Raw genomic sequence first — 22,912 nt, 5'->3', positions numbered from 1 at the left:
GGACAGGACATGGCAGTGGACATGGCCAGGGCTTTAATCAAATTTAAAGCTGTGCTGCGTCTGTGTCCTGATAAATTATCCATGCATGCATATTACACTCGGCGGGGGGTTAAGGGTTTGGGGATTGGGGACTGGGGGCTGGGGGCGTTTGAGGGTCCTGGCAATGGTGATGGCGATGGTGATGGTGATGGTGCTGGTCCTGCACATGGCATAATGCATGCACACTTAAGGCCTCGAGTGTGCCAGCCAAATGGCATGACAGAGACGGATATACGGCCAGATAGCGCGTGCAACAGAGATGCCATTTGCCCCAGCCCCAGCCCCCAGCCCCCAGACCCCCTTATCCTTATCCAAAAAACCCTAACCTAAACTCGAAAACCCAACTCAACCAACCCAGCCAACATAGCCAACCCGGCACATCTCATCTCAACTCAGAACTCAGCTTAGCAAAATACTTTCATAATAATCTTTATGGCACAACGAGGAAAATAGAAAAAAACAGTGGGCAAAACTGTTACCAAAAAACAAAAATACATCCAAACGTAAAACACACGGCTAAACGAATATAAATGCAGAAATCTTAAAAAACTTGGATCACTTCATAAGCTGCCTTCAAATGATTCTGAAAAAAAGGGTTTAACATATCGAATTATGTTACTCTTACAATTAAAATTATCCTGATTTTTTAATATAATCAAACGTAGACTATAACTTAAAAGAAAGACATTACAAATAAATGGTCTTTGAATGTTGATTCTTATTATTAAAGAAGATGTGTTTTTAAAAAAAGTTCATAGTTCATTATTTATATTTTTTAATAATATTATTGAAATAAATAACAAAACTTAGTAATTAACAAAAAAAAAAGACATCGTGTTAATTGTTATTTCCTTAAAATATATATGTTATTTTAGGGATATTTGTAAAACTATATTTAACATATATTAAAAAAATGTTATGCTGGTCCTATGACATTATTTTTTTTCTGTGCCTTACTTCCGTAGAAGGGCAACCAAATGGAAATTGCCAGGGGTGGGGTTTTCAAAGGGGGGCACCGACAAAAAAAAAAAGTAAGGAAAGGGGGTAAAGTGCGCTGTACACTGTGATTTGCCTGCATGTTTTTGTTGCTATGCGCACTCCATGTAGTTGGTTTTTTATGAAGCTAACGGCGAGCGACCGAATATATGCTACACCACTCCTCCCACACTCTCCCCCTTCCTCCAGTACACTTTTTATGGGCGTGCGGCAAAAGGGGGCGGGGTTCGCTGCCGAGCTGTAGGATTTTCAGGTTTGACGTGTTTTTGTGAGATTAAGTTTGCGATAATAAATCGCCTGCTTCCTCGGGAAGTAACAACTTACCCGGAAAATCCCACGAATAACTCAAATACGACAGTTTGCATTTCTTCTGCATTTTCCTTTGCTTCCTGCTTAAACAAATAATCGGACAATTTAGCAACAAATTTACGATTTTTATTCTTGCGCCCAAACGTGTGTGAAAAAAATTGTTTATAAAGCCTTTTTAGCAAACTATTTATCAAACTCCCAACGTGTTTGTTGTAATGCTTTATTTTTGATAACTTCACATTTGCTATAAATAACATAATCTACAGATAACTAATATTTTTTAAATAATTACAAGGAATGAATATGTACAAAATTACAAGCAAGTTATTTATTTTTCAGTCCCATTTTTGGGAATTAGTTTTATAGTTCAGTTTTTGATTTGATTTTTTGGGGGAATAATATTTAAGCATAGCGTTTTTGTACATTTTTCCGGCAAACACTTTATATTACACAGGAAAAAATCAGATTGACATTTTGCTATAGGTATTCATTTAATTTCTTGACAGTCTCCATTGTCTCTAGTTTCTTTTTACATCTGCCTTTTTTAATTTTGATACAATAGTTACAATAGCTTTTAGTTTTTTGTAGGTAATGCGAAATGAAATTATTTAATACATAATATTGATCAGAATATACCATCTTAATCGGCAGACCACGCAGTAGTCAGCTTTTGGTCAGTGTATACGAAGGCAAACTCCTTTTTGGTGCTGCCATTTTGTTTGTTTTGCCAAATGCTAAAAGCAAAGTTGGATTATGTAAGGGCAAATATGTGCGGGTGTGTGTGAAGATAATACAGGCGAATTTGGTGTCCGCTGTGTGTGTGTGGCTGATTGTATGTAGAGGTGTGTGGAAGTTCTGGCCTGGCCCAAAAGTTGAATGTGCTGCTGAAGCCGTGGCAAGGTGAGTTTTATATGCTATAATTTTTCTCCTATTTTTTTTTTTTTTTTTTTTTTTTGTATTTTTCTGCGCTCAAGCAAAAGGAAAAAGTGGGCGTGCGGGGGGCGTGGCTGCTCTGCATGAGCTGGATTTAATAAATTCTAATGTTTGCTTACCTTGCCCGAAAGGCTTTCAACCTGAAACCGCACATGAACACACACACACACACACACACACGGTTACGAGACGAGCTCACATATGGCGGCAGATGGTTTTTCGGTCTGGCAGGGGATATAACAATGTATAAGGAGCTAGCCAGCTGGAACCGAAGCTCTCAGCTCTCAGCTCTCGGTTTTGAGCTCAACCCGGCGCCATAGCAGATTTACTTTTATTGCAAATTGCAATTCTGCACTCTGCATTCTGCATTCTCCATTCTGCCGCCTTCACTCTGGCCACATGATATAGACATTTAAATGAATGAGTGGACAGATATGCAGAGTAGAGGAGCAATGGGGCAGAGGGGATGCCCAGCCCTCGGAGAGTCTGCATTTCATAAGCGTCCTCTAGTTCGCAATGTCTGCCACAGTCACTGCCGGCTATGATGGACATAAAGCGGCCACTGACTCGGCACAAATTGAAAGCATAGAATTACACGAGTGCAGCTCCACTACGCACCAACGTAAATGCAACATTTTCGAAATTCTAGCCGAACTCTGTGGGTTTAATTTAGATTTTAATATATATGAGCGCCCATAAGCAAATGAGGCATGTCTGAAACTGACAACGAATCTCTTTGTTTTCCACACACAATGCGTTTTGCACTGCACGCTTAGGTTTCACTCTACAATGGCTATGAAAGTCATTAAAGCCAGAATTATAATAGGTTTTTGAATCGGCTTTACCGATTCAGGTGCTCCTTACCGAATTTCATTTGATCTTAATTTGTTATTTTCTTGCACCTCAAAGAGCTTAGTACTTACATAATAATTGAACAACCTGTAAATTATGGAAACCAGTGGTTGGTTAACCGAATTAGCACCAGTAACTTTAAAAGCAAAGCTTGTAAAAATATTCTCTTAATTAATTTGAACATCTCTTTAAATTGCTTAATAGACTAAAGGTTGCCATTGAAATGGCAGACTGCAGCTAAAAGTGCAGTTTTCCAAGGGCTCAGACTAATTGGAGCCATATCAATTGCCCAAGCAGCCACGTTCCTAGCTGCAGCTGCACCTCCTCACGTGGAAATAAGCAAAAATGGATTGTGGCAAGGGGCTTGTGTTTCTAATTAATAAAGGCATTTCGTTACATTAAATGGGGCTGGCGGTTTGCCCACGAACAACTACTGTTTCAGCTGAGAACGGACAGCGATTGGGATGGATGGGTGGATCCTCTTGACTAGCGAAACCATGTCCAAAACTTCCACCATCTGCGATTCGAGCGCTGATTCGGTGGCGGCACTTCGGGACGAGGGATCGACTGGGGCGGTACGACCGGCAGTATCGGTGGCTCTCTGTCCGCCAGATCGTCCACGCGGTTCTGGGTGGCCCGCAGCACGCAGTTGCGGTACTGCTCCATCGCCGGGAAGCAGTTGCAGGACCGCTGGCGGTGCGCTTGCAGGCAACTCTGCAGCCTGGCAGCCACGTCAGCGCACGATGACTCCACCACCTCCTTCAGCTGCCCCTCCGCCTGCAGCAGCAGGCGGTCGAACTCCGCGACAATGGCCTCCGTTTGCCTAAGCCAGAAAAAAATATATTAAACTTTAAAATAAAGCAAGGAGAAGCGCTCTACTCAAGTGCCAAGAATATCGAACAAATGCATTCCAATCCCGGACTATTTTGAAAAAAATCAAACAGAGTCCTCTGGTTGTAACTTGGGCAAAAATAGACGTATAGCCATAAGAGTGACTGTTTTGAATAGTTGGCGACCAATACTACACATCCACAATCGGTTAAGAAAAATACATTTTGTTTTTTAAAATTGATTTTTTTAAAAAAATAATTTTTTGACCAATTTTTGCATTTTTGATAATGAAAAAATTTTATCTATGAATGCCATTCGATTGGCAATTTAATGACGAACTTAGCGATGTATGAAATTTCATCTTTTGAGCATTACTTCCCGGCGTTTTGATAAAAAAACGGATTTTTGGGTTCTTGGAGATTAAAAAAAAAATTTCTACAGAATCCTCTTAGTGTAACTTGGCCAAAACAAGACGTACATACAAAGTTCTGGCCAAAATGTCGATGGCCACTATCCTGTGACCGGAGATAATTTTTTGGAATTGTGTATTAGGAAACCTCTGTCCTTGATTTGGTTTTCACTTGCTTGAGTAAATATCAGCTGTGGTACTTACATACGCTGAATATCCTCGGTGGAGCGGCGTCTCACCAGCTTGATCGATTCCCTGGACAGGGGATTATGTTGCTGCTTCTGCTTGTGATTCTGGTCTTGTGGGTCCGGTTGGTCGGGTTGGTCCGGTTGTCTGGGTGGCGACTCCTCCTGCGACTCCTTCTTCGACTTCTCCGTCTTCTTGGAGGTGGAGTCATGCTGCGATGGAAGTGGTTCGGGGGCATGTTCTGCGCCACCCGCTGCCCTGTCGGCCTTGCCCCCACCCTCGCCTCCATCGCCCTCGGCACGCGTTTCACCGGCCAAAGTGGCGCCCATTTGGAGTGTGTGCCCGAATTATCGCAGCTAGATTTGCTTCGTATGTATTTTGTGGTTGACACTGGGTTAAACCTGTGAACTGTGCTGTTATGGTGTTTTTGGGTTTTGCTTTTCGTTTTTTGTGGTCAAACAGATACAATTTTCATGGCAAGAGATTTGGTGTTGCTAAACTAACTGAGAATGTGAAATTGTTCTCTGTTTGTTTTGTTGAAATTTTTGACTTAGTACTCTTGTGCAACCACGAATGGGAGTTTTAAGCCACCTTACCCCAATTACTGGTAAAAGGCTACCTTTTAAATAAATAAATAAAAAACAGCTGTGCAAGTTGGTCTTTTACGTTCGTAGTCAACTAAATAACTAATATAGTTAGCCCAAAAAAGAAAACGCAAATAATAAATAAGATATAGACTTTATAATGTAATTTTCTATAATTTGTATTAATTATTTATAAAACAAAGTAAATATGTTGTCTTTATAATTTTATTTTTGTACAAATTTATCAAAGCTTTTATGATAATTTTTAAAATATGACTTTACAAAGAAATTTATGGGGCTTCCTAGAACATGCAATTAAAGTTCCGGTGGTTTTTTGATCCCGCCACAAACCACATCTCTGCAGTCGTTAATTTTCAAGCATTTTGAGCGAGCGTCAGAGCCAACGGACTTTGCGTTCAGGTGATGATCCACAATATTTCGCCCATCACGCTTGGAATTTTTGCTTAATTGCGCATTAGAGGGAAAAGTTTTCCTGTTTCCTGCGAATGGCCACAACGCAACACATTGCGAAAGTTCCAGCCAGACAATTTGACGATGGACGATGGACGATGTCCGTGTCCGGAATGTTCGTCAAGTGCAGGCATTCCCGGCTGCGGCTGCATCAAAGTCCAACCGTACACCCAAAACAAAATCTCTGAGTGTTAATTTAATAAGTGTGGCTTATTATGACGAAACCCACGTTATTTTAATTTTTGTTTTTTGCTTGATAATGGCATATTGACACGGAATAGTGAATATTGATAGCTTCGAAAATATCAATCGGTCACTGCAAAAGGTGTCAAATTGACGATCATCTTATTAAATGCTTTTTACCATTCAATAGGGTCCCTTTTGACACCTAAATAGGGGCATATTGTAATGTTTTTTTTCTTTTTTTTTTCTTTGGGTGTACTAATCAAGCCAAAGCTGAAGCTGAAGCTGAAGCTGAAGCGAAAGCAAACGAGACCCTGCTACAGGTGCAAAAACTTCTCCTGCTGCGGGGCATAAAAAAGTCAAGAAGTTTGTTGTGGCTGGCATTTCGTTATTGGAATTTTCATTGGCCACAAAAATACTTTTTCGATTAAACTTTAACGGCGCGTAAAATGCGAGGCCGACGACGTCCAATGGCCGGAAAAATGCCGGAGTTGCCGTGCAGATCCCAATGCCAAATCAGAAAATGATTAATTACAGAATGTTTTAGGGAGGGCTGAGTCCTGGTGTTCCACAGTCCAAAAGTCCCAGAGTCCAAGAGCCCAAGAGCACAGGATCTCGGTTCCGGCTGCGTGGCCTGCCAAATGCCAATTAGCGGAAATATTTCACGTGCCCGACATCGTCGACTAATGGAAATAAATTAGTTTCGCCCTGCCCTTTGCGTCGGCCAAGGGCCCACATCAAAAATGTTAAATACGCATACCCGGTGCGAGGGGTGAAGGGCCGGTTCCGAATGAGAAAAGGCGGGGAAATCAGCGCCCAAGGCAAAACAGCGAAACAGCCGATGCAACCGCAATCCACTGTCCACATCGGTGTTGTTTTCGGGGAAACAGAACTTCCATTTTGGCTTTTTGCTGGATATTTTTAAAAGTTGTCATTCATTTAATAATGGGTATTTTTTTTTTTTAGATTTTTTTCCTTTAAAATGTTTACATAATAGCTATCAAAAATAGGTGGAATATACAATTATTATTACTATTAAAAATGTTTATTTATCATGTTTTATTGTTCTTAAGAACTCTGCAATCCCCAATTGTTTTTTAGGCACTTTGAAATTCAGCAGAAAAGCTCAGATAAGCATTAGATAAAGGAAATACCTAAAATTGTTCTAAAGCTTTCACAGTTTTTATATTTTTAAATCTTAAAAACTATTAGAAAAGTCTTTGTGAGGAGCAATGATCGAAAAAAGGTATAAAAGTAATCAATTTTCATATTTTATTGTCAGTTTTTGTGTAGTTTGTTAACCATTGTTGGCAACACTGTTGCAGCGAGCTGGAAAGTTCATTTGGCCGCAGCATTCAGTTCAAAAGTCCAGAGGCACCAGCTTGGTCCATATCAACTTGCTGGCATTATTCCGGTCCAGTTTTGCGTTGAATTGCCACGCCCCCACCGACATATTTAGTTGCGTTGTTTCGTTCATGATCAGGCTGGAAAACACTCGCACACAAGGATTACAATCAGCATGAAAATCAAGCGTCAGAAAGTTTTTACCACCACGTAATCCGCAGCAGTTTTTCATCTACAGTGGCGGCATGCCACGCCCACTCCCCCCACAGCCCCCGTGGCCTTGGCAGTGCCAGATGTGTATGTTCAGAAGGACCAGGATCAGGAGAAGAAGCTATGGAGCATCAGCATCAGCATTAGCCGAGCACGTTCAACTTTTCAGTGGCACGCGAAACCGCACAAAATGTCGCCCCCCCCCCACTTGCGAACCTCTTACTTCATCACACTCACTCGCACTTGCACTCGCAATCGCAATCGCAATCGCGGATTCCCCTTGCCCCTCACCACTCACCCCTCACCCCTCACTCGTTTTTTTGGCCCAGTCATGCTTTTGCGAATTTTTCGCACATTTTTGCTCCTTTTTTTTACTCTTTATTTGATACCTCATAGGCTGCAAAGGCATATAGGGTTTTGTGGGCAGTTTTCTACTCAAAACCCATTTATGTGATCTTTGTTGACATTAAAGCAATGGTAATAATATTTGGAAATCTTATAGAATATAATAGTTAAGGGAAACCCAGCTATAGAGATAAGTTGAGAAATTGCATAATAATTTAACCATTATTCCATTATAACATTAATTCATATGATGTTTTATACACTTAATTCTACAATTTCTATGTTTACTTGCCATAACATTTTAGTGAGCCACACAATATTACACACAATATTTTGGCCTTTGCCCTCCAAATTAGTTAAAAGTTGGTGAGTTTTAGTTTAAGAATGAAGCCAAAAGGAATATGGTTTTATGACAGATCATAAAATAACGCAGGAAACGCAGTGCTGGGTATTTTATGTCTGGCAAACTCAAACTCTTTGATGCCTTTCCCCATGTTTTCTTTCTTTCGTTTTTTTTTTTTTTTTTTTATTTTGTGGTGGCTGTAACACTGGCTTCGCTCGCTATATTTTTCAGCATATAAATATTCGTTCAAGTTGAAAAGTTTCACATACTCCTGTCACGTAACCCGCAGTGGGGTTGAAGGACGCAGAACGCAGGATGCAGGACGCAGGACGAAGGACGTGATACGGTTTCGTGGGCAGAGGGGCGTTCTGATGCAGGCGTGGGTCGCGTGCTGAGCTGAGGTCATGCCGCGCCGGAGTCCGAGTCGCTAATTTATGGCCTGACATTAGAATGCAATCATATTCACTTAAAAAAGCGCATAACTTTTGGCTCGACTTACGGTTGTCATCGCTGCTGTTGTTGCTCCCGCTGCACCGCTACCGCACCGCACTTGGCTGGAAATAAGTTTTATTGCACTTGAGCTTAATTGCTGCACAAATTGCTGCTAATCGCGCGTGTGTTGCGTGTTTCGTGTTTCGTGTTTCGTGCTTTGAGTTTCGAGGTTGAGGTTGAGGTTAAGGTTCGTTTCCCGTTTCCCGTTTCCCATTTCCGTTTCCGCTGCGCCGGGTGACGTGCGGCGTTGCCACCTGGTTGCACGTAACGCGGGACTGTACCAAAGTCATTTCCGTGATTAATTGCCGCATTTGGAATTCATCGACCTGATGCGAATGCACTCAAAGTGTAATTAGTATGGGATTACAAAAGCTTTAATCAAAAGCCTTGTTGCAGGGGAAATAAATTTGGATAAGGGCGTTAGGTTCGTAATTATAAAATTAGCTTATTCATTAATAAGTAATCGCTAATATAAAATATTGTTGAAACATATGTACCGTAATGCCTCGCTCAATTTTCTTTTGACTATTTTACTGTGTACTATGGCATAAAGTTATCGCATTTGTATTCATGTCAGAGCGGACTTGACATTGAGTTGGCTAAATAGCTTACATCAATAGTGAAGATTTTGTTTGGGAGGGCGGAATTTGAAAAATGAAGCTTTTGTAAATCCAAATTCCACCATTTTTACGCTTTAATTTCGGAATACATTCAGACCAAAGAGTTTGGCATGATGGCAAATAAGAAGCTTAACAGTGATTAATCATTATTTTTAATGATTGATATATTAAAGAATACTCAATGGATTTGTATGGTTGATTCCCAATGAACAAGCAGCTTTGTTTTTGTTATATTAATTAACTTTAACTCAGATGATTGATCGCTTTTTGCAATTGTTTATCCTTAGGTGAGTTTAAATCTGTTTCAGAAAACCCCTTTTCCATGTATTTAAAGCGAAACATGATATTTTACATATCATTTAATGTCGTTTAATAAAAATATTATTTTCAAACCACAAAGTAAACGATATTTTTTTTGCAGCGGACGGCGATGTCACCTATTTGAAATTTCACACCGTCAACTTAACCCGGCCGTAATCGGGAAAAGCCGCAAAAAAAAAAAAGAGAAGAAAGAAAGGGAGCGAGAATCAAATATATAAATCTCATCATAAGCATGCATATGCAAATGAATAAAATCTAAACCGAAAAGTGTAAGCCGGCGGCAGCAGCGCCACTGACCCGTAACATGTGTCGTCCGTCCCAGCGGACACGCCCACTTCCATCCCATCTGGGCGGGCTATGGTTTACATGTGGGCGGAATGGTGGGTGGGTGGTTGGGTTGACTGGTTGGTTGGTCGGCCTGGTGTAACATAAGCCGCAAAAAGATTTTCGACAACGGGCGCCAGCAAAATGTGAAAACCAAAGAATTATTGCCTTGTCGCCTGTCGCCTGTCCCTGACCTGATCCTCTACCGCTCCACATCCTGACCCTCTACCTCTTACCCAACCACTCCCCTGTGGGAGTGGCCACCGCCCACATCTCCACATGGCCAGTTGGGCTGGCATAATCTTTGTGCCAACGCCATCCGCCGACGTATATCTGTATTCCCAGACTGCCGGTTTACAATTTTGCAACCCACACCAAGTGCAGATAAATTGGTTGTTTTCAAGCCAGCAAAAATATATTAATTCTATTTTAGTATATTTTATATTTGTATTTACTATAGAATTTATTTCCGTTCAGAGCTTTTATTGAACAGATCTATTGAAACTACTTGTTATTTATATTATAAGTAATTTCCAGCTCTTAATACTTACTAACTCTTAAAGGTTCCTAGATTTTCTACATCATTGCATTTAACCGCAATAAAAAACTATTTATTTGAAAGCAAAAAGGGAAGTCATTTCTGTTTGATTGTGAGGGGCGAAACTTGTTAAGCCTAAAAGAGCAAACAAAAAAATTGGTTTATGAGATTTTATCGTAAGAATTTGCAAATATAGAAATGGCACTTAATTAAAAACTGGACTTTTGAAAACATACTAGAATTTTGGAAAGCTGACTCCGAATTTGTAGTTTTTAGTGTAAAAATTGTTTTAGCTTACATTAATTACAACATTTAAAAAAAAAGTAAGCCCATAATAATACACTTATTAATAATTCATTGTGTTCTGTTTACAACCAAAGAATTTGTCGAGTTTATTTATTGAAAAAGGACTTACGTGATTAGTTCAAATGTCAAAGATTTAAAAAGCCAATCTTTTTCTGTTATAAATTATTTTTTATGAACTGTGCCCTTAAATAAGTAATCAGCTTAGACTTCATTAAATAAGATTTGTAATGTAGCTTTTCCGGACTATTTCTTGACCCTTTCTTCCGCTTTCTCCTTCCCCTTCGCATTGCTGTTGTCTCAGTTTAATGATGTTAGTCTTCAGTTGATGATGTTGTTCTTCCTTGCATGTACGTGTACGTGTGTGTGTGGGTGTGCTTTTGAGTGTGTGCCAGATTGTGTGTGTGTGTGAGGTGTTTGGTTAAGCACATAATTAATACGAAATTTGATTGCCTTTGCTGCGTTGGGACCGGAAGTATGCGAAGAAGAAGCACCAACACCACCGGATGCGGGTGAACTCTCTCTCTCTCTCTCTTTCTCTCTTTCTTTTCCTGTGTGTGTGTGTGTGTGGAAGGGAGAGGGGAGGACAGGGGTGTATGAGTGAAAGTCAAATTAAAGCAAACTCAACTTGGGCAACCACCATCCAGCATCCACCCACCTCTGCGGTCTGCCGTTTAAGCGCTTGTGGTTTAATTAATCGACTCATAGCTGCATGCTGCCTTCTCGCTCGCACCGCCCCTTTGGCCCGCCCCTTTTGGAGTGACTTCCTGTCGCTGCGGCTTCACAGCCCGCCCCCAATCCCTTGAACCACGCCTTTTGTGTTCGACTGTTGACGTTTTTTAATAACTTGGCCAGGGCTTTTCCTCTTCTCCGTCCGTCTGAAACCGAACAGATAAAAAACTTAAACTTTTGCCAGCGCTCGCTGGCTGCTTATGGCCGAAAATAAATCAAGCACCAAACTACTTTGGCCCGGAATGATTAATTAACTGCATTTTGTGCTCGACCACGTCCGGTGGCCCCGGCCATTTGCCGTCACACCGAAACCCCACAACCCCAGACCATAGTCACAGTGGAGCCCCCTCTTATTGAAATCCTGAATACATAAGTAGAAGGGCTGAGGGCAACTCTTATGTTAAAAACTTATGAACTCACATCAAAGCTATATTTTAACCTTTTAACATATTTCATTTACCTTTTTATGTGCCCTTTTTATATTATCTTAAACATAATTGTAAGAAAGCCAGACTTTCATTATTAACTTTAAAATACGTAAGCCATAACAAACCCTTATTTAGACCAACAATGCTTTTGGCTATAAATTTAAGCCACAAAATATTTAGTTGTAAAATATATAACGGATTATAAAAACTTCTACCATATTTACCTTTTAGATATATATTGCGATAATATTAATTTATGCAGCCGAGAGCTTAGGAGAGTTCGAGTTATGTAATATTATTTATATTATCTAATATACCAAGGTGATAACTGGGAATGGTTTTATATGAACCATTCTTGCAGCTAATAATTCTAGCCATATAATATTAAGTTCTAAAAGTACTTCTACCATATTTAAAATTTAGATATACATATATTGCGATAAAATCATGTTAAGCAGCCGAATGCTTGGGAGAGTTTGAGTTATATAATATTTGTAATATTATTTATTTCTACTAAACTACAAACTTCGTGTTGCAGACGTTTTATTTATGATTATTTTACTGTGCTATTTTTTTTAAGACACAATCATCTGTACTATATTTGCACTGATTGTTTAGGCTGAACCTTAAAAAGGATATGTTGTTACAGGATTTGCAGTATTTTATTCATTCGCTATTACTGTCAAATCATTGTTCTCTGACCACTAGATGGAGGTTCCACTGTATCCCCTGGAAGTACATATAGCTGCCAATGGTCTGTGGGCGCCACTTGAACGTCTGCGTTAAGATATTATTAATGTGCTTGTTAGCATTGGCCGCTGTAACTGCTCCGCTGTCCGAGTGGCATGAATTATGTGCGCTTTTTGTGCCCCATGCCCGTCCAGTTGCCATCACAATTAACCGTAAGTGATGAGGCGGAGTCGCAGTGCCAGACATGCCCCCACACCCCCCTCCCCCACACTCCCTGCTCAAAGCATAATGCCAATGCCAATGCCGATGCCGATGCCACTCGCAATCGCTATAATAATGGTGCATTGTTCAAGTGGCTGGATTAACTGCCAGCTGACTTTGGCTTAAACAACTGATGAAAGGCAATTATTGGGGTGTAATTGTTCAGTAGATTAGTTGCATTCATGCATTGCAATAGCACAGCATTGCTTACAAGCCCTTGGCAAATTTTTCTGATTGCTGCAAAATCAACTTTATTTTGTTGGCTAACCCAAATGTACGCATCAAATCAAAACAATGCATACGTAATTTCATGTTTTCCCTAAAAACGTTTTACCTTGTTTACTATTTAGAGCTTTAGCAAATCAATATGAATTACTAGGAATTCAACAGAATGTAGATTTTTGGGGAAAAGTTGATTGTTATGTGCATATGCAAAATCAAATTTAAATGAGCTCTCCCTGAAGTATATTACAAAAAATACAGTATGTTAAAGCTGTGAAGTAAATTTAAATTCAGGCAGTAAACATCTGCCAAAATGAACAAATCAACTTTATTTTGGTGATGTTTTTCTGCCCATTTTTCCATAGATTAATCAGTCCAACAATTGCATTTTTTTTTTGGCCACGATAAAATGGCCAATAGTTGGCCATTGTTCGGAGAAATCCAATTAGTGCTGCCGATATCCGAGTGTGTGGTTGTGTGGGTGTGTGAGTGTGTGTTTCGCCCAAGACCTTCGAACCCCGCGGGATAATAAGCAGCTTAAGCTCCAAACTCCGGAGTCCTCAGACCGGAGTCCGTAGTTCGGACACAGGAGGTGTGGGTGGGAAAACTTGTTAACGCCAAAATCGAAGCTGGAAAAGCTGGAAAAACCGAAGAAGAACGAGAGAGAGAGAGAGAGAGAGACAGAGAGTGAGCATTATACAGATTGAATTGAGACGTTGGGCAATGGAGATTTCCCCCAGGTATCCAGAAGCAGACGGCAGACAAGAGGAGCTCTAGTCGGATACAGAAGATGGAAGTTGCAAGTTGGGAGTTGGCAGCCGGCAACCCGATGCTCAGCCATTGTGTAAGCCAAAAATGGCAGCTCTCGATATGATAATGATACAATTTCGATGAAGCTTAACGGCGGGATTAGGCAACGAGAGGAGCAAACAAGAGGTACAGATACGAGTTACGGTATACGGTGCAGCCGATGAACGATGATGGCAACTAATTGGCCATGGGTTCGTTCATCTGGCTGCCATTTCCCACTTTCCCCACTTCCCACTTTCCCCCATTTCCCACCAACCAAGGGGCAATCAACCATAATGCCAGTTTGTTGCCAGTCCGGGCCACGAGATGCAAGTGACAATTTATTAATAAACAGCAGAAACAAGAGCCAGGGACGACGGGAAGGGAGCGACTTGACTGTCAATTACCAGTCGGGGCTATAAATTGCATGTCAGTTTGGCCGGGAGCCCGGCTCCCCAACCAATTGCTAACGGAATACGGGACTCGGAATCGAAGGAGTGCGCTGCGTTTAATGGGCCCGATAAATTGCAGAGTCTCAGGGGGCCGAGGGGATATGGCTGTATCCAGACCCAGAGTTCACCCAAATCTCGGTTCTAAGGCGGTTGTTCACCTATCGTTTGACAACCAGAAGGAACGGGGGCTGTGAACCAAGGATCCATTGATCTGGCATCAATCACTGGGCTTCACATTTGATTTTTATTAACTGAAGAGGTTATTCAAACACCTAAGTTTAAAGTTGTATCACCAAACATAACATTAGAAGAACAATTTAAAGTCTAATAGTTTAAAAGAAAACATTTATAGTTAAGTTTACAATACGAAACCAAGAAAAATAACACAGAGAGTAAGAACCGCAAGGCAATGGAAGTAGCTTTTCAATATAGAATAACGATCCATTGTTGTGGCATCAATCTTTGGGCCTCGCATTTGATTTTCATAAACTGAGCATGTTATTCAAACAATTTCGTTATAGGTTGTACCTTAAAAATATATATAAAATTAAACTAGTTTCGCTTAGAAAATCACATATAAAAATAATAAAAATAACACAAAGAGAAAAACCGCAAGGCAAGAATATAGAATATAGACTTCTTCTCAAAAAAAAACAAAAAATGAAACTACTATCGTTTGGGAAATCAAATAAAATAAAGTTTTCGAAAAGCGACCGATGAAAGGAACACAGAGAGTAAGAACCGCAGGGCAATTTCTGGAAGTAGCCATTCAATTTGCGGAAATTGAGCGAGGCTGAGCTCAGTGCCCAGTGTGACCAGGCCACTAAATGTGGCAGGCAGCGTGGCCAGCGCATGGGATAAACACAATCAGAGCCCAAGCGCCAAATGCGAAATCAAATTAAGCAAAGTGTGCAAACATTGATAAGGCAGTCGGGGCCGTCAGATTGAGGACTTGGATGCCGTGGCCTCCGACTGCAGCCACATTCCGAATCGAATGCAGCCGGAAAGCTGGCAGGACTCGAAGGACAGTCGGGTGGATGGTTGGATGGTTGGATGGTTGGATCCTGGGATGGTGGAGCCACAACCGCAACCGACAAAGGGAAAGTGGCGAGGCGAACGGGTTCTTTGGCTTGTCAACTGTAAAGTAGGGTAGATTACATTGCTTTGAATGATGCCACCAGCCAAGGAGCGAAGATTCCGGAAAATGCCAACCGGAATGGGAGGAAAGATAGGCAATGACTCGACCACTTTGATGCCCATTGGGGCATTGCCATTAAAAATCAAATGATATATAGACTGCTATTTAATGACTAATCACATTCTTATATTTCTTATATTTGGAATATTTCTATTCAAAATTATTTAAAACAAAGATATATAAATTAAGCCTATCAAATATACCCCATAGGAAAATGCAGAACGGTGCAGGTCGTGGCTCCAACCCATGGAAAAATCAACAGAAAAAGGAAACAGTCGAATGGAAAGGGTGAAAGGAAGGGGAAAGGATGTAAGAATGGCAAGACATCGTCTTTTCGCATAGACAAAAGCAAAGGACAACGCACAACTAGCTGCAACAAAAAAAGAATGGAGAATTGAGCCTGGCTTCTCACAATCGAATTTCCAAATACACTTGCTAGTTCAGTTTAAATAAATATCAAATGCGACCACAATTTAGACAACAATTTTAGACTCTTCGGTATAAAAATTAGGTTTAAATTATTACATTTACTTTAATACCAACTGTAGTTTATTTTTAAGACACACGTATTAAAACTTAAATTGCTGTTTTTTTTTTGGGTGTTAAATAATACTTATTTCCTGACTTGTTTCCGATTACTTAACGATTTTTAATTTAATTTAATTTATTTGGCCTTTTTCTTATTAATTACAATTTAATAAACAGGTCACATATTCAAATTATTTTTCTTTGGTTACCATGAGAATTGCTTGTGTTTTCGAGGCACTGGCTTTTTTATTTAATTAGTCATTTTAATTGCAATTTACCAAAATCTTTAGATAGAACTTTTGTTTTATCTAAGCGAATATCCAGCGAACACTTGGTGTGACTCTAAAGGGCATTGAGTGATCGACCAGGGCAAGAGGGCAGGATACGTTTCGTTGACATTCTCCGGAGTCTGCTTTGGACCCGGGCCACTAGTCCGGACTTGCACTGGCCCAGTAACTCGAGTAATTGGTAGTACGTCCATCCCTCCCCACCCCCTCCTCTTTTTGGCACACCCCTGACAGCCCTTCGTCATTGCCATTGCTCATCTTCAGCGCTGTGTGGCCCGCAAATGTGTCTTTGTCAGTGCGTCAGCGCGTCAGTGGAGCGTGCCGCGTTGCAGTGCAGTGGGGGAGTCACTGGAGGTCACCAACCAGCATCAGGAGGTGGAGGTCACCACCCCCAGGCGTCACCACATCTGTGTGGGTGGCACGCAAATGCTTTGGCATATCAAAAGTGAAACTTTGACATATAATTTCTCGCATGGATTTTCACTTTGACGGCATAAACGACGACAATGGCACATGCCTTTTGTTGAGTTCGGCAAATGAAAGAGGAGACTGGAGACTGGTGACTGGTAACTGGTGACTGGAGACGGACGGATATGGATACGGATCCGGATCCGGCCGGGGTGAACGAACATGTCGTAAGATTTTGCTGGCAACGCCTTCGTGGCGATACCATCATCGGCATCATCAATTCAAACTGCCGGAGCTGAAGCCGCCTTCCCAGTGACATTTGAATTGATGGGCAGCCAGCCAGGTGGCAATCTGTGCTCTAAAAAATGCAATGGATATGGATAAGTGTGCCAACGATGGGTTAGGCAGGGATCAGCACTGCAAGTGCTTTTTTGTTGGCCAAATTCGCTGTACGAAAGTTAGTTTCCCCATAAAACTTATATAGAAATTTTGTAAAAAATAGTTTATAAATTGTTCTAGTTCCCCTTCGTAATCAATAAAATAAGATATATGAATATGAAATATTATATGTATTTTAAAGATCAATGTTTTACTTTAAAGTCTTGTTTTAAAACTATGATGGGCACATGTTGGGGAATAATCCTCGTTTACTTTCGTAGTTAAATTTCGTTCCCATGCACTTTTACCTGAAAGTTGAAGTCTAGAGGTGAAGAAATTCTTTAAAATTTCCATTATACCAATCTCTTGTGTTGTAGAACAATAAAAAGTCATTTCAGTTTGGTGTTTATTTATTGCTTTTATTTAATTTCTTTTGTCTTCGCTTTGAACTCTAAAATATAGTATGCCAAACTGGGCTGCAAGCTGATAAGACAAAAGTACACAGCCACATCTCTTGTCAAATGAGCTTCCATCTGCCAGAGTTGCACAATAACCAATTCCCTTTTCCTCCATTACTTTCTCCGTGTGTACCCCAACCTTTCCACCCTCTTTCTCTCCAGCCGTTCTCCGCCCTTTTTTGTTTTCGGTTGTTGCCTCTGCATGAGTTCTTTGGTTTTTGTATGGAAATTTAGAAATTATGTTTTCTTGTCTTTTAATTAATAATCTCAAGGGTGTTTTGGCCTGTGCCTGTGCCTGTGCCTGTGCCGTGCCTGTCCTGGCCATGGCTTATGGCTGAAGAAGATGGAGTTTTGTTGGATTTGCAATGGGGAGCTGGTTGTTGCAGAGCAACGGGGCGTATGAGTAACATGCGAAAGCAATATATGTATGTATGTTGGTGTGGCGGAAAAGTCTACCCAGCAGGCAGCTGGTGTGTCTCAAATTGTTGATGGTGTTGATGCCACACTCCCCCCTCCCCTCTCTAGAATTTCCTCACTTTTCCAAGCGGAGTAACTTTTATGGCTTTGCTGTGTGTGTGTGTGTGTGTCTGTGGCTTGACAATGTGATTTACATTTAATTAAAATCGTATTTACTCGTTAGATAAACAAACACAGAACTCCGGGCACCCCGTCCACCGCTCAGCCGCATCATTAGGCACTCGGCACTCAGTGCTCGGTGCTCGGTATTCGAACGGCAAGCGGCATTGGGAAATGGCACTTGGAAAGTGCCAGGGGGAAATGGCAAATGGGAAATGGGAAATGGAAAATGTGAATTTCGGCTTGGAGCCATGTCTCAGGTGTTGGCCCGCCACTTGGATGTCAGCGTTGTGTTGACGTTGACATGGGCGACATGTCAAAAATAGCTCGGTGCCATCGATCGCCGAAGGCGGTCTAACAATAAACCACTCAATCTTATGACCAAAAAAAAAAAATAAGAGGCTAAATATGACAACGAGAAGGGAAAGTCTTGAGAAATAGCAAATGTCACAAAAACCCAATAAATAAATAAATAATAAAGCCCTAAAAGGGAATTCAATAAAGTGACTGAATAAAAGATAATCTCTAAATTTGGTTATGAAAAATGACTTGACAATAATTTTATAATTCAAGTAATTTAATATGGTTGAACACCGCTCTTTCTGACCTATCAAATATTATAGAAATTATTTCTACCATGCTCATAACTAATCAAATATAAATTTACTGGCTAGCTTAATTTATCGTACTAGATTCACAGGCCTGCAAATTATTTTCGATTTACGTGCTCTGCTTGCAATAATTGCACTTAGATAATTGCCAAAATCGAATTATGGTGGACAAATTCAAAAATGTATCCTGTTTTTAATTCCCGTTTATAGGTATATTTAAATTATGTTTACAGAATGTTCTTACGCAATATAAAACAGCTGATAAAAATGTGTTTTAGTAACTCATTGGAATTGGAAAATATATTATTTTGACAAGACTAAAACCATTTCATTTGTTATTTATTGGAATTGTCGGGTTATTCGTAACAAAATCACATTAATTGCAGGAAGCCGTCTGTGAACTAGTGCCTGCCTCAGTGCCGCTTTAGCCTTCAAAAGAAACCACCAACTATGTTGCATTCAACGGCACCGGTTGTCCTCTTTTTAGCACTATGTTGCCCATGCTTTTCCACCTTTTGTTTTGTCTTGATGACCAAGTTAAACAAACACACGCCACACAAACATGACCCAGCTCCAGCCATCAGACAGGGATTGCAATGGGGATGGGGATTGAGTGGTGCTGGTGGTGGAGTCGAACTGCAACCGTGTCCAATTTGCATGGTCATTGTGAGCTGCGCCCAATACCAATGGCCTTTGACCTCCCCGCAAATGAACAAAAACAGGACGGGGTCAAAAGGGGGTCAAAAGGGGGTCAAAAGGGGGTCAAAAGAGGGCGTGGGTAGCACATTTCCGGTATTTATCAATGGTAATTTGGTGTGTCAGCTTGGACATAATTTCAGTTGACGGAAACAGGACTATTCAAGTGTGACCCAATGCCCACAAAAATTATACAATCATTACGATGCTGCTCTACATGCCAGCCATTGTGTAACGAAGCTTTCAATTCTGCCGATTTGTTTGTGGTTTGTGGATCAGCAATATTTAAGGGAAACTAATAAACATTTTGCTTGCAATCATGTGGGGCTTATAGAGTTTACGAAAAAATGTTTTTCATATAGTGGGAATTCTATTTTTGAAAAGATTTTACGCTAATAAGACCTTTTCGTTCGTAGAGATAGACCATAAAATCAGTTTGGTTAATTTTCAAAGATTTTATACGAAATGTAAAAGCCCAAAATAAAAAAAAAATCAAAGAAAAAGTTTGCTAGATTTGCAAACACCTAACTATAATGTCAAAAATCTTTAAAATATTTGTTTATGTAAAAAATATATGTACCTAAATCATGTGTTTTCCTTTAATATTTAATTGAAAATGAGATTTTTTGTTTTTGATTACAAAAAGCCTTTTCAAAATGAATATGCCAGAGTGTGCTGAGGGAATACTCCGAAGTTGCTTAATCGATTGGCTCGTTTTGTCTCCGGTTTTCCGGGAGGAAAAGCGGGCGTGAGAAAAAGGGGCTGCTTGTAAAACAATGACAAGGACAAATTCGTGCGATAGGCAAACAGCATCGGAGTGGCAGTTTTGTTGGCACGGGGCTTTTTTGCCAAAGGGGGCCGAAGAAGTGTCAATACAAATATAAATCAATGTTCGGCCCAGGCTCGAAAGTCGGCAAAAAGGTAACCAGCCTAAGCAGTTGTTGCTTTTCCCTTGCTTTGGCTGGCAATCAATTTTAACAAGCAGCCAGGCCAACCGAAATGTATTCATCATGCTAACAAAAACTTCAGATCTTGGGGTATCTTCCTAATTGGTTGCCAGTTATGTAAACGTAGAGGTGCAAAGGACAAATCAAGTTCGATTCGGCCTCTACTCACTATATGTTGTAAATTAAATAAAATACAATTAAATAAGATTAAACAAGGACCAAAACAGTTTTTTATTATGTACCCTGCAGCTGTGTGGAAAAAGCAAAATAAAAAAAAAAGGGAATATAAAAACTTTCTAGAATTTCATTTAATTTGCAGTTTCGCAGAGACTTTTTCCCTTTCTATCGTACGCTGTAGCTGTCTCTTTCCTACTCTTGACACTGAACGTGTGCTGTAATTAGTGCGAACGAGAGGGGGACAGAGAATAGGCCGCGCAAAAAAGTTGGCAGACCTATTTTTTATTTCTATTTTTGCACTCGAGCTCTACAGTTTCTTATGCTCCCCAGTTGCTGCTTTTGTTTTTGTTTCGCTAGAATTTGTTCAATTTAATGTAACATGGAAGAGAAAGCACAAAAAGCTGAAACTAGCAGCGAAAAGGAGGTGGGCGTGAGAAACAAGATGAAACACAACATGGAAAACTGAAAAGTTTGCGGTGACGTCGGAAAATTTCATTTCGTTCAAGGCTTTGCGGACAACCTTAAAGCGACTTTAAGTTCTCCCCAAGAATTTGGAAAACGACCTCCAAAAAAAAAAAATGATTGCGAATAAATGGTAAGGCGATTAAGAGGACACAAGCTTAGGTGATTCAGGCAAATTTAAATCAAAGATCTTTTGAAGAACTAAGGAAGAACTATTAAAGGATCACTCAAATTCTTTGATTTTCTATTCACATATTGGCATATCAATTTCATGTTATAAATCTTACACATGCAAATGTGTTTCAGTATGTTTTATTTCTAAATAACTGTTGTGCTACTTTTTTTTTTTTATTTGTAAACTGATAACCTATTTTTGTAATTTGTAAGCTTATTCATTTCAATATTATTCCTTGGTACCTTTTAGCCAGATAAATGCTATATTAGCCTTTTAATTTGATATCGGAAGTGATACATTTCTCTGAGCCTTAATATTCAAACTTGTATTTAACTGGGCTTTAATCAGAGAAGCGTTCATGTTAAACACTACTTTTAAATTTAAGTAAATTAAATCAGTTTCATTAAATTTGTTTCATATTTTTATTTAATAGTGCCTTTTCTGAAGTTGATGTTGAAGTAAAACGCATATTAAGTATTGATCAATGATGGCTTTTTAATATAACAACCAATCACGCAGAACACGAAGTTGTACGGAAATGGACAACTTGAAAATGTGTAGCCTTAGCGAAGATTTGGGAACTGCAACTCGTCGTCAACCTTTGGGCAGTACTTCGGATCCTGGGAGATCTTCAGAGTGGGACCCTGTTTGGAGGAGCTGGCCAGGCGCTTGTCATAGAAAATTATCTTGATGTCGACTAGGCGCTGCTGGCGTCCACAGCGGCGTCCAGTGGCCTCTGTTCCCGATGATCCTGGTCCTGGTGCACCGTCTTCATTTTCCTGCCCCTTCTCCTGAGGAGGCTTCTTCTTCTGCTGGGCACCTACACGCATGGCACGCCACTCGTCTAGGGTGAACAGCTCCTTTTTCTCCATCGAATCCTCCATGTCCAGCGACTTGCTGGACTTCTTGGTCTTATTGAAAGAGGGGCTCCAATCGATCTCGTTGCGCATCTCGATGTCCTGCTTGGGCGATCCCCAATTGTGGGCCCCGCCCCCATTGCGCTTGAACACCGCCTTCACCCCGGTGCGTCTTGATCCGGACTGGCGATCCAGGATCCTGCCACCACGACCATTACGCACGCCATTGCGTTTGGATGCAAGTCTTTTGGCAAGTTCTTTTCCTTGCAGTGGTTCTTCAACTGTCATTCCTACCTTGGCATCCTGGAAATCCTTGATATCCTGGACATCGTGGACATCGTGGACATTGTGACCATCGTGGACATCGTGGACATCCTGGACACCCTTGCGTCCAACCACCAAAGAGACCGGAATGGCTTTTTTCTTCAATGTTGGCTGAAACAAACGGTTTGACTTCTGCGGCTTCGGCGGCAGTTTCTTCAAGACAGTTAGCCAGTGTGGATTTGTGGCCAACTTCTTGGCCTTGCCAGTCAGTCCAGAGTTCAGGGATGACATATCAATTCCTTCGTCGTCGCGGGAACGATTTACTCGATTAACTCGGCTGAAATTCATTTGCAACCAAAATTAGAAGTTTTCAATTTAGTAAACCAGTCCGAGCTCTCCAGTGGATTGAAAATCAGAGCAAACTGAATGGCACCTTGACAAATGTGAAGCATACAGCACAGCCAACTTAGATTGCTTCCCAATTTGTACAATTATGTGTTTATTAATATGGGTTACTCAATTTAGTTGGTTGCATTTTGTTCCAGAACTTTCTTTGGGCTGTTTTTATCGATTTATTTGGTTTAATAAATTAATGGATATGCATGCATAACATATATGGATAATATATTAACTTATTTCCTTATTTGAATTCATTGAGGTATTATAATTAAATGCGGAATTTA

General features: G+C 40.5%; 2 protein-coding genes across 2 annotated transcripts; both read right to left on the bottom strand.

The window, feature by feature from the left end:
* Window positions 1–3,461: 3,461 nt before the first annotated feature.
* Window positions 3,462–5,078, bottom strand: LOC108143998. The gene is made up of 2 exons (XM_017268620.2): window positions 4,574–5,078; window positions 3,462–3,952 (listed from the first exon to the last, which is right to left on the bottom strand). The coding sequence occupies exons 1-2, from the start codon at window positions 4,882–4,884 to the stop codon at window positions 3,616–3,618; spliced, it is 648 nt and encodes a 215-aa protein (XP_017124109.1). The 5' UTR covers window positions 4,885–5,078; the 3' UTR covers window positions 3,462–3,615.
* Window positions 5,079–21,583: 16,505 nt separating this feature from the next.
* Window positions 21,584–22,646, bottom strand: LOC108143981. The gene has a single exon (XM_017268596.1). It carries the CDS (start codon window positions 22,575–22,577, stop codon window positions 21,672–21,674), a length of 906 nt encoding a protein of 301 aa, XP_017124085.1. The 5' UTR covers window positions 22,578–22,646; the 3' UTR covers window positions 21,584–21,671.
* Window positions 22,647–22,912: the final 266 nt, after the last annotated feature.

The sequence above is a fragment of the Drosophila elegans genome, unplaced genomic scaffold (assembly GCF_018152505.1).
Source record: "Drosophila elegans isolate 14027-0461.03 unplaced genomic scaffold, ASM1815250v1 contig_149, whole genome shotgun sequence".
In the NCBI taxonomy this organism is placed as follows: Eukaryota; Metazoa; Arthropoda; class Insecta; order Diptera; family Drosophilidae; genus Drosophila; species Drosophila elegans.
The sequence above is the reverse complement of the archived record's forward strand: the minus strand, read 5'-3'. Positions and strand labels throughout refer to the sequence as shown.